Genomic DNA, 12,465 nt, shown 5'->3' on the forward strand with positions numbered 1-12,465 from the left:
ATATCTGATGGTATATGGAATGTTACAAAGATTTCCCACACCCTCTGCAAAGGCATAAGGGATTTCTATTCCTGTCTCTTCAGGGGGAGCAAAATTATTTTCCATACTTAAGCAATACTGTTTCAATCATTTTGAATTTGATATTATTGTATTGAATTATTGTATAGGCATTATGTAAATTCTGTGTTCCTAGTTATTTTTATTTTGAATCAGTTTAAATAGGTCTTTTTCATGCTTCTCTGTATTCATGCTTTATTTCTTTAAAGTGTTATATTTATTATATTCATAATTTGTTTAGCCTTTCCCCAGGAAATGGGCATTCACTGTTTTTAACCCTTTATTACCACAAAAAAATAAGTGCTAGTACAAACATTTTGATGACTCCCTGGAGAATAATACCTACTGGTAGAATCTACAGGGCCAAAATTTTGGATATTTTAGTCACTTTATTTGCATTATTCCAAGTTGCCTTCCAAAATATTGAAGAGTCTTTGGTTCTACAGCATCCTGAAGCAAAACATCCATATAGAATCCCAAAGGGGTAAAAGAAAAGCTTTTTCTGCAGTTTTCCTCCTGGTGTCTATCTCGACCATAAAAGGCCAAATTTAAAAACAGGCAGAAAACACAACCTCTTCCAAATTATTAAGTATTTTTCTGAGTGCTCAAAGCAATTGTGACAACTCACAATTTTCTGTCTCAAAGTAAACTTCCTAAAGGTAAAGAGGAAAAAGAAATCCATTCAGACCATTAAATTGATCTCTTTAGGCTGAAACAAGTTAATTATTGTAACACTCTTATAAACTGGCATTAGTATGTCTGTCATTCCAAAGCACTTTCAACACAGGCTATTTCTGTCTTTTGTCATCTTTGCCAATTTACTGGGTGAGTAGAAACTTCAGGTTTTAATTTTTTTAATGTTATTATATTTTTGGAGTACTTTTCATGTTTATCAATAGTTGCAATTCTTTTGAGAAGTGTTTCCATATTTAGATGGCCTTTGTCTTTTATATTAGTTCTTATATTATTATTATTATATCAGCAAATAAAGCTATCAAGATACCTTATCACTTATCTTATGCAATTAGAGATTTGGGGGGGCTTGAGTTGTTTTGTTTTGCCAGTTTTGTTGTTGTTTTCTTGTTTTTGTCAGCTGCTTCCATGCATTAATATGGCATGTGAAAAAGAAATCAAAGAAAAAAGAAAAGTTTTTTAAAGAATGTTTTTATTTTTTTTCTCAATTACATGTAAAAGCAATATTAAAATGTTTTCCTTATAATTTTTCTGTTACAAACTCCCTCCCTCCTTTTATCTCTTCTCTTTGAGAAGGCAAGTACTTTGACATAGATTAAACAAATGTAGTCATACAAAATATATTTCCATATTTAGCCAACACATTTAGAAAACAAAGATCAAAAGAAACCAAACAAAAAATAAAGTTCGAAAAAAACCTGTTTTGATACACATTCGGACTACATCAATTCTTTCTCTGGAGATGGAAAGCATTTTTCATCATAAATATTTCATAATTGTCTTAAATCACTGTATTCCTGAGAAGAGTTAAGTCATTCACATTTGGTCATCATACAATATTGCTATTACTTTATACAATGATCTCTTCCTTCTGCTCAATTCACTTTGCACCAGTTCATGTAAGTTTCTCCAGGTTTTTCTGAAACTATCCTGCTTGTCTTTTTTTTTTTTTTTTTTGCTGAGGCAATTGGGGTTAAGTGAGTTACCCAGAGTCACACAGCTAGGAAGTGTTAAATGTCTGCTTGTCATTTCTTATAGCGTAACAGTATTCCATCACAATAATTTACTATAACTTGTCTGCCATGTCCCAGTGGATGGGCATCCCTTCAATTTTCAATTCTTTACCACTACAAAAAGAGCTGCTACAAATATTTTTTAACATATAGGACCTTTTCCTTTCTTTATGATCTTTGGGAACAGCAGTGTTGCTGGGGTCAAAGGTCTATGCCTTTGGACATATTTCCAAATTGCTTTCCAAAATGGTTAGATCAGTTCATAACTCTATCAAGAGTACTTTAGTGTATATTTTTCTACATTCCCTCCAATATTTGTTATTTTCCTTTTCTATTATATTAGGCAATCTGATAGGTGTGAGATGGCATCTCAGTTATTTTAATTTGCATTTCTTCAATCAATAATGAAAAATAGCATTTTCATGATTACAGATAGCTCCACAAAAAAAATCAGAGTTAAGAAAGAAATAAAGTATAACTTTCAAATAACAGAACAAAGCAACCCACACTTCACATCAGTAGATTAGATAATCTTTATCAGATAATAAGGAAAATGACAGGATTATAAATCAAAAATGTAGGGACGTAAGACAAACAGAAGAAGAGACTGGGATAAGACCTTTTATATCCTGATATGGAAAATTCCCAGTTGAGAAAACATTTACCTTAGTAACTCAGCAGCTTCTCTTCAACTAAGGGTCACTGAGTATTGCTTAGAGTACTGAAAGATTAAACGAACAGCCCTATGTCACATAGCCTGCATATATATCAGACAAGAATTAAACCTAGATTTGGATCTAAAAATAGTTTTTAATTGCCTAAGTCACAATGTCTCTCAGAAAAAATAAAGTAAAAACAGGAGACAAGATTGAAAGATCATTACAAAATAAGAATACTTAACTTGATGACACAATATGAAGCAATAATATAAGGATTACAGATCTTCCAGAAAAACAATGGAAAAGAAAATATGAATATCATATGAGAAATATTCAAACAGAAAGTTTGCCAAGTAACAGTGGAAACAGATAGCAAAGTTCACATTAAGAGAATGTACAAAACACAAATAAAAAAATACTCCAAATTTAAATCGCCTTAAAACAGACAGGGTTAAATTTAAATCTGAAAGCCAGGTGCCTAAAATCAAAGCAATCTCTTATATCATAGGATGAAATTATGCCAGTGTAGGAACTAAGGAAGTTGGAAAAACAAGCTAGATAGATGTTCCAGGACTGCCCCAGAGCTATTAGTCCTACTCATTCTGAAGATGTCCTTAGAAATATCTTTGGAACAGGAATATTCTTGCAAAACAGCAATGGGTAAATTCCAAAAGGTAACTGCCTAAGATTAAATAAACCATAAAAGTTGTAAGGTCATTCTGGGCTGGCATAGGGAATGAAAAAGCATCTGGAATGAGCCAGTAAGTTCGTCTTTGGCTAATTTTTTTCTGTAAGAGTTGCTTTACAAAATTGCAGAGGGCTTTTTCACTATCCTTTTGTCATTACTGTTATCTAAATTTGCAGGAGTTTTTTATTTGCTTTGATATTGGGAGGGGGGAGATATAGCACTTAGGAAACATCTCCTGCCATCTTCCCAAGATATTCTAATTTTATTCTTGAACAATTTTAATTATTGGAAAGCTGGTTTTGATCTCTGAATAAAAAATGCTTACATTTACTATCAAGAGACAGTTCTCAAAATATTTGAATTTCATCTTTTCTCACTTATCTTATGTTCTCTGAGATGATTTTCTCCAGCATTCCTCAAGAAATAGTTTCCAGCAGCTTCACCACACTGGATTGCCTTCACTCTCCATATAAGTATGTATAGCATACTGTACTGAATACTATACTCCTGATGTAGTCGGACCAGCATCAAATATAGTATGACTTTTACCCAAAGTGGAAAAGATATCTTTATTAATGCAATTTAAAGCTGTGAAATTTTTAGAAAAGCAGTCACATAGTCATGTAAAATCTTCAATTCATCCTTTACATAAGCTTCTACCAAGTGAGGTTTCCTGTATCATATTCTTAAGTTAGTTGATTTTTAAAAACCTGATTATAGAACTTTATGTGTATAACACCCTTTAATTTCATTTCACTGGATTTAGCTTGGTGTCCAACCATACTCTTTAAATCCTGAATCTGTTGTTCATCAAATAGTCTATCTTTAGTTTTGTTACCAATCAGCATGTCATCTATACTTGCATTCAAAATATTAAGAGAAATGTACATACAGGACATGGCTTGCAAACACTTTAAAAACATATTTCTAAAACTTCATCTCTTTTAGTTTTCTTGAACCACAAAAATTACATTATATTCAATGTTTCACATTTGTAGCATATCATTTTGACCTATTTTTAAAATGCAAATTAATTACCAAACAGCTAAATAAAACAAACTTGAAACTTGAAGAATCTATTTTAATTTATCCTCCTTTCTTATAGTCTATATTGGCAATGAAACATTCAATATTTCCACTATCCATTCTACTAGTAATAAATGTCTTAAAAATTTTTAGCCAATTTTAGGCAATTATGAATCAATTCTTACCTGTTACTGTAGAGTTCTAATTCTTCATTGAGGGAAAAACAGAAGACACTCGTTCAGTGACTAGTTCTAGCTTGCAAATGTTCACACGAGCATGATAAATTATGATATGCCAGATAATTATTAGAGGATGCTAATTCTACTTGTTTTATTTCTTGCTGGAGTATAGCATTAGCCCCATAAAAGATCTTAAAAGTCAGACAGTTAAACCCCATCATTTTACAGATAAAAAAGTCAAGGCTCAGGGAGATTAAGTGACTTGACTAACATCCCAAAGACAGCAAATGGCAGAGTCAAGATTTAAAACTAAATCTTCCTGCAAGAAATGTAGGCTAATGAAATCGAGCAACACAAAACAGTTCGAATCTAATCCAATGTTATAACAATTTATTAATAGTAGAAAATATCATTATCCTGCCTTTTTTAACACCACAGATATAACTTTCCATTAGACTACATGGTCTAGAGGCAAATGTTTTATTTCTAGATGATGACAAATACTTCATCCAGTTACTAATATTAAAACAACAAGATGATTAATATGAATTTATTTGATGCACAGTGCCAACAACACAAGTGGTAGAGGAGGAATATCAATATTAAAATATGCTGAGAAGTGCCACCAAATGAAAGACTTTAGAACATCATGGCTTCTAATCCTTCTTCCATAAACTTCTTATAAATCGCCATGAACTTTGCCACAAATGCTTCAAGGTGGTAAATGGCTTTGCTACCAAGTTGAAGACGATGTTCATAGTAAGCTGCCATCTGTGCAACCTCCCCTTTCAGTTGTCCATCACAATTATGTAAAAGTTCTGAGAGAAGGCCCTAAAAAGAAATAACTAATAATTAAAAAGTAAACCTTTCTAAGACACCAATTTCCCTTCATTGTCTATAAACTGCTACTTTTTAGCCAGTTTACATGCAACATATATACAACTAATATACATAATTACAAGTCCAAGTGGGAAAAACTCAGTAGCATTGAAATTTTCAAACAACACACAATTAACTTAAAATTAAAGTTTCTATACATACTGTACCAATATCATCTTCACCTCTGTTCGATTATTGGAATAGGCAAATTGGTCTTCCTCTCCTCACCCTAATTAATCCTCCACATAGCTAATATACTCATTTTTCTTACATGCAGATCTGCTTTATTTGATAAACTTTACTGATCACCTACTGCCTTTAGCACAATATAAAGAATTTTATAACCTGGCTCAATTCAAATCTTGTAACATTATTGCTACTTCTAAAGAATCCTTCTCTATTTCCTTAACAAATGGCATTCTATCTCTTGCCTCTTGAACCTTTGCACTGGCCACACTCCAAGTCTGGAATACTCTATACCTTCTTAACCCCATCTCATATACAGAAGTTCTCCCTTCCTTCAAAAGACAATTTAAGCAAATTTCTACACAAAGTCCTTCCTAATTCCAACTGCTAAATTCCTCAACTATCTTATATTTATTCTGTGTATGCTTATATAATGTGCATGTCCTCCCAAAAGAATATAAGCTCCTTAAGAGAAAAGCAAATTTTATTTTTTTGTCTTTGTATCTCCCTCCTCAAGTCTAACATAAACCCTGGTACAAAACAAGTGCTTAATAAATGTTTGTTGACATAAAAAGTTATTTAAAAAAATTTAGGATCAATTTAACATCTAATATGAGGAAGTGGAGAAGGATAATTTGCAAGGAATAACAAGAAATAATCAATTACAGAAGAAAATCACATTGGAAGCAATATATTTTTAAATGTTCAGGGATATTTAAGATGATTACATCTTCTGTAAAGGAAAGGATGTTTTTTTCTATGTCTAGCATAGGTAGAAATTTCTCATATTAACATATTTTAATAAAATACATGATTTTCTGAAAAAAAAAAAAGCTATTACATTTGGGGAAAAAAAAATCAATGTATTTTTGTCTGCATATTTAAAAACATTGATCATAATATTTGGTAACTTCCAAACAAAAGAAAATAATTCTACTCTCAAATAAAACTAATAAAAGTTTCTCAAGTTTCAATAAATAAATAAATAAATGTTTGTTGACTAGTCAGAGAAAACTAGTAAATACAATATGATTATTTCTTACAAATACAATATATCCTAAGAAAATTGTTCTCTACTTTATGTAAATAGGCAGAGGATCTTTGTCCCAATGGAAAGAAATATCACTCTGGAATCAGAGGACCTGGATTTTAAAATGATCTCTGATTCTAACTTTGGGCAGGTTACTTAACCTTCCTAGGCCTCAAGTTCTTAATGTGTATAATAGAGGGGATAAGGAGGGTTGAACTAGAGGATCCCTGAGATTTCTTTTGTCTCTAAATCTACAATCCCTTGGCTTGAAGGAAATTCCTGGCTCAACTGAAGTATAGAAATATCCATATATAACTTAGTAGAAAAGTCCTAAGGAGTTTTAAAAACAAAACAATAATAACATAATAAAAACCCCAACATTTTTATTATACATAAAAGTTTGCAAAATATTCTACATGTCTATCTTATTTAATATTCATAACATTAGTGATATTGCCACTGATATTAAAGATGAAGAGACTGAGGGCTAGGGAAGATAATTATCTAGGGTCACCCCGCTAGTACTAAAGAAAAGATTTACAGCTAAGTCTTCCTGACTTCAAGTTTATTCATTGTATCATACTAAGTCTTCTATAATTTAAAATATCAAAAAAAATGTATAATTCCAAATTATGATCTAAATAAAAGGCACAAAACTAAATGTATCGTAATATACATTCCAAGCAGGAGAAAAGATTAACCAAGGCCAAGCCTAGTAGAAAAAAATGCAAGGTCACAGCATCATGGAATTTAGAGCTGAGAGATTACTTTTGAGGATATCTTATCCAATCTCCCCATTTTAAAGATGAGGAAGAGAAATATGAAGTGAAACACAAAGTCACAGTAAGTAGCAGAGCTGGGATTGAATCCAGGTCTTCTGACTTCTAATTTCAGCCTTCAAAAAGTAGAAATCATGGAGGTAAAATTCTATTCTGGTTCTGGAAGCCAGTTGTTAAGATAAAAATGATGATAACCTTAGAGAGAAGTGACCATTCTTTGTGAAAGAGAGGACAGGAAATCAAAGCTCATTGTGAGAGAGAAAAGGAAATTTGACCATTATCCAGTATTTTCCCTAGATTTTTGAAAGCGATTTCAGTTATTCAGAGGAAAGTTAAAAAAGAAGCTCATGGACTAAAAGGCTTTGACAGAAAAGAAACAAAAGAAGTAAAATGAAATTTTGAATGCAAAAAGAGATACAATTCCATAAAAGAGGGAAAATGAGATTTGTCTAAAGACACCAAATTGTATGTACAAAAACCTCATCAACCAATTTAGGTTTTAAGATGACATTTGTAGAAGATGGAAAGAAGGCTTAGTAACAGAAGATGAATATAAGTGAATGACATACTTCCATAAGTTAGGCTGAGATTCAGAATGATCTGAGGTGGACAAGGCTAATTAAAAACATTTAAAAGGCTTTGTTGTGTGTTTCTTATTATACTGAGAGAAAATTAAGGATCAAAGAAGGGATAGGACCTTTCTTTGTGGTAGATAGGATACAAAGAGAAGGAAGAGCTGTTTAATTCTAATTTTGTTCCTGTTTTCTCTAACAAGAATTACTTTTATACTAGAAATGACATTAAAAAATTTACTGAGAGAATTAATAGTCAAGATGAGTAAGAAGATAGTAAGAAAGCACCTAGTTGTCCTTGATGAATTTAAGTCAGGTGGCCTAGATGATTTACATTCCCAAGTTCTGAAAGAACTGGAAGATATGATTGCTGAATAATGTGATGTTGTTTGAAAGATCATGGAAACCAAAGGAGTGCCACAGGAAAAGAGAAAACATGGAGATTTTTGAAAAAGGAAAAGGAAATATAAGCAAACTAAAGGCTTTCAGAAAGAGAAATGGTGATTATAAAGAACAAGCCATCTTAAACAAATCTCATTTCCTTTTCTTACCACACTACCAAGCTATTAAGGGAGAGTGTTGGAATCTTTGCAAACTGCTAACTCATTAGAGTTGATGTTTTGGGCCAGAACCTGAAACAAAGTACTAAGTAGAACTAAACCTACCGGAGAAACCTGCTCTCTACCAGAAAGAACCATTCTTATATTATTTTTAAAAAAGAAAAACACCACAGGAGAGGAATACTATGGTTAAAGTTCATCAAAAATTTAACAAGTTTTTGTTTAAAGTATTTCAAATTATTCTTATACATAAGATGGAGAACTATAGATTGGATAGTAATATAATTATGATGGATTTTAAAATGGCTCAATGTCATCATGTTAGGAGGTGTCTAATGCAGCACTCAGAAATCTGTCTTGACCTTGTGCTAAGTAACATTTTTATCAATGACTTGGATTAAGGCAAGGATGGTGTTCACCAAATTTGTACAGAAGGCTGGGAGGGATAGCTAACACACTGGATGAGACTCAGGATCAAAAGGATCTTGTCAGGCAAGAAGGCATATGTCCTTAACCTGGAATGCATGAATTTTGCTTTTAAAAAAATATTTTAAACTGTTTTGAAATAGAATTGATTTTTTAAAAAATTCTAAGTTTCATTTTATACACTTACCAATATTATTCTAAGGAGTGCAATGGGGTACATTAGCAAAAATAAGGTTGATTTGTTTTTGCCTGTATTTCCCCTTGCCTAAGGCTAGAGCCCTAAGTTAGATTTAATTGGAAGTAGTGACGTGGCTTACTGGATAGAGTGTGAGGGTTTGAGTCAAAAAGATGTGAATTCAAATTTGTAACTTCAACTGCAAAATGGGAATAATAATACCATCTATCTCTCAGGATTGTTGTGAAGCTCAAATAAGACAATATTTGTGAAGCACTAGCACAGTATTAGATGCATGGTAGGTGCTTAATAAATGCCTTTTCCTTACTTCCTAATAAAGTGACATTCAATAGGAATAAACAGAAAGTCTAGCACTTAGATACAATCAACTTCACAAGTGTAAGATATGAAGCTATACTTGGAAAGCAGTTTTTTTCTGAAAAAGACTTGGAGCCAAGAGGTGCTACCTGGTCAATATTAGTCAGAAATGTTGAGTTAGCCAAAAAAAGAAAATCGGCTACATTAAGACAAATAGCTTCCAGGAATAAGACGATGACAAGGCATTATATTCTGCCCTCATAAGACTTCATGTGAATTTCAATATCTTGCACCATTGTTTAACTACTATAAGTGGCATTATATGAAATGTGGTATTATCTGAAGCTATTTCAATACCATTTTGAGCAATTAACTTTGTTCTATTCAATGGTCACAAATTGTACCCTTAACTCTTTTCTCCTATCTTATGATATGTATTACTAAGAGGAAGGATAGCTAATATACTTTCAATGTTTGAAAACATGAATTCTTGATAGATTTAAGCTGGATGTGTCCTGTGTAGTGGAAGTTTCTCACACTAACCTTTTAAGGACATGAAAAAGGGAAGAATGCTAAATGTTATAGGGGGAAGGGGACAGTATGTAGAAGTATACTTATTTGTTACACCTCCACAAAGTGGCTAAGAAAATATAAAAAAAGCTATCAATCTACATGCCTTTCTCATTGCTATAAAATTTGTATAAAGCAATCTACACACTCAAAAAGGGCAGCCTTGATGAAAGCATGAGAAGGAAATAGGCAGCTTCCCAAGTCAACATCCCTATTTCTAAAGCAGACTGTATCACAACTGACTAAAACAGGTAAGAAATATGAAAGTCCACCTATGTTTTGTTTATTGAATATTAAAAAAAAAATACTGGATTGAGTAAAGCAACTTGTTATTTTAAAGGATCTTTCTCCAAGAAGGTATATTTAATTATATGAAAATCATACAAAATTTCTTGAAATATGTAACAGAAATAACTCAGTCTGAAGACCTTCAATTATCAAGCAACAAAACATAAAGATATATGCTTGCCAAAGATACTTGTCTTGTAATACAGAATTCAAATGAAAGTACTCCTCATATATAATAAAATATCACAGATGCTCCTGTTTTCAAATGAAACTCCCAACTGAATCAAGCCCTGAAACACTAGGAAGCCTCTTAAAGGAAACTCATAATTACTCAAAATAGTTTGCTTATGCCCAAAGCAAAAATCAAGAAGATAAAAGAATGTTTCTTGATCCAGCCTGTGATATGCAGTGGTATATGAAATCATATAGTTCTTTATCCAATGGAAGAAATCTCTTGAATAGACATTGAATAGGCAAAGTCAACTGGGCCTATAACTAAAGAGGAGGGGGAAAAAACCAGACTGGATTGTGTAATACTTGTTAGTGATCTCCAACTATTCCTGAAAACAAAAGCCCATTTTTTAAAAAATCAATATTTTTTCTGATGATGATGTATGGTGACTAACTCATAAAATAGGAGTCTCCAAAGAACAAAGCTATGGTTCACCTAAAGGGCAATGAAGAATTTGGTGGAAGAGTAGATAGTAATTAACTGATAGGGAAATGCACAAAGCAAGAAGAAAGAAAGAAAGAAAGCATATCAGAGAGAGAACCAATATACATCATGTGCGTTTCAATGGTACCTAAGAAGAAAAATATTTAATAATTGCTTATTAAGTTCCAGGTACTATGCTAAGCACTGGGCATACAAAATAAAAAATGAGACAGATGCTGTCCTTAATAATCTTACATTCTAATGGGAAAAGGGAGACAATGTTGGTCTAGGAATGTTGTTCGGAAGCAATAGGAATGGGATCCAGAAGACACCTGGCAAGTTGAATGATTCCCTATGGATGATTTAGAAGGACATGTGGACAAGAGAAATATTTGAGAATAATGAGAAGACTTGGATTTCCTGTATTTTCCTGTATTACAGGATCCAAAAAAATCTAAGAGGTAAAGTCTATAACATGTTATTTTGTATTTATAAAATAACATATTGACTCACAGTGAGATTTGTGATTTCTTTTCTTTTGTTTTTATTCAGAGTATAATGAAGTATAAACAAGTAAAAGATAGAACCAAGAAGTTACATATAAGCAAAGACATAGAAGGTTTGGTTTGAAGAGAATAGTGGCTTTTAAGGGAAAAAGGAGTCTTGGCATCTTCCAACCCCCAAACCTCTATCCCCTATCCTCGACTCTAATTTTCTCCCTTTTCTTCCTGTTTTATTCTTCTCTCAGAATCTTTTTTTCTGTTGTTTACTTCCTACTTTAGAAATCATAATATAGAATTGGAATCTATTTTTATGATGCTTTTTATTTAATGAATGAAATATTATGGTATCTATTTTAATTTAAAAAATAATTAAACATTTTATACTTCTTTCTCCTAAAGGGAAAAAGAAAACAATTAACGTTAGCTGTATATTGCTACAGATATTTTTATAACTTATATTTAAGACTCAAAATTTTCTCAGAGAGCAGATCAACAGAAAAAAATTCCTTATCCCTGATGTAAGGTAAAATTAAGACTATTATTATTAAAAACCCAACTGTTTAAAATTAACAAATAAAAATAGCTACAGGAAATAAATAGATTTGCTCAATATTTAACCTTATCTCCAATTTTCTATGTTTTTAAAGAGTATAAAATAAGAAATCAGTTTACCTTCATAATTATTTCAGGAGGAATACAATGAGTTAATAGTTCATAAAGTCGTCCACGAATTTCAAGTAGCCTGTTGAAAATAAAAAATGCACAAATTTACAGCTTACCAACAAACAATATTTACAAAGCATTTACTTATGTTTTATTATTCTAGGAAGTGAATAGTCAGATATATAACAGTGAACTTTAAAAGAGGTAATCATGTCTGAGATTCATGTAATGAAACAGACATAACCCTCTCAGGAAGCAGTTGTCTAGGAAAAACTTTTATTATCAAATATATTCGATAAAGGTTCCAAGATACATGAACAACTAATAGAAAAAGAACAAAAATTATTCTCTAATAAAGTGGTCAAAAAATGTGAATGAACAGTTCTCAAAGGAACTGAGAACTATTAACAACTGTTCAAAAGAAAGTTGCAGATTACTAACAGTAAGAAAATGCAAACCATAATAATCTTGAATTTTTACCCACTAAGTCAAAAATATCAAAAAAATGAGAACAGTCAAGTATGGAGGAGTTATAGAGAGACAAGA

The 12,465-nt window shown here is 31.8% G+C and overlaps 1 protein-coding gene across 1 annotated transcript in view; it reads right to left on the reverse strand.

Moving 5' to 3' along the window:
* Positions 1–1,589: 1,589 nt before the first annotated feature.
* Positions 1,590–12,465, reverse strand: part of RFC3 (replication factor C subunit 3) — a 40,676-nt gene continuing 29,800 nt past the window's right edge. Inside the window, exons 8-9 of the mRNA XM_051986472.1 lie at positions 11,929–11,998; positions 1,590–5,146 (exon numbers count right to left, since the gene is read on the reverse strand). Coding sequence (XP_051842432.1) covers positions 4,955–5,146; positions 11,929–11,998 — 262 coding nt within the window. The 3' untranslated portion in view covers positions 1,590–4,954. The remainder of the gene's footprint in view (positions 5,147–11,928; positions 11,999–12,465) is intronic.

The sequence above is a fragment of the Antechinus flavipes genome, chromosome 3 (assembly GCF_016432865.1).
Source record: "Antechinus flavipes isolate AdamAnt ecotype Samford, QLD, Australia chromosome 3, AdamAnt_v2, whole genome shotgun sequence".
NCBI lineage: Eukaryota > Metazoa > Chordata > Mammalia > Dasyuromorphia > Dasyuridae > Antechinus > Antechinus flavipes.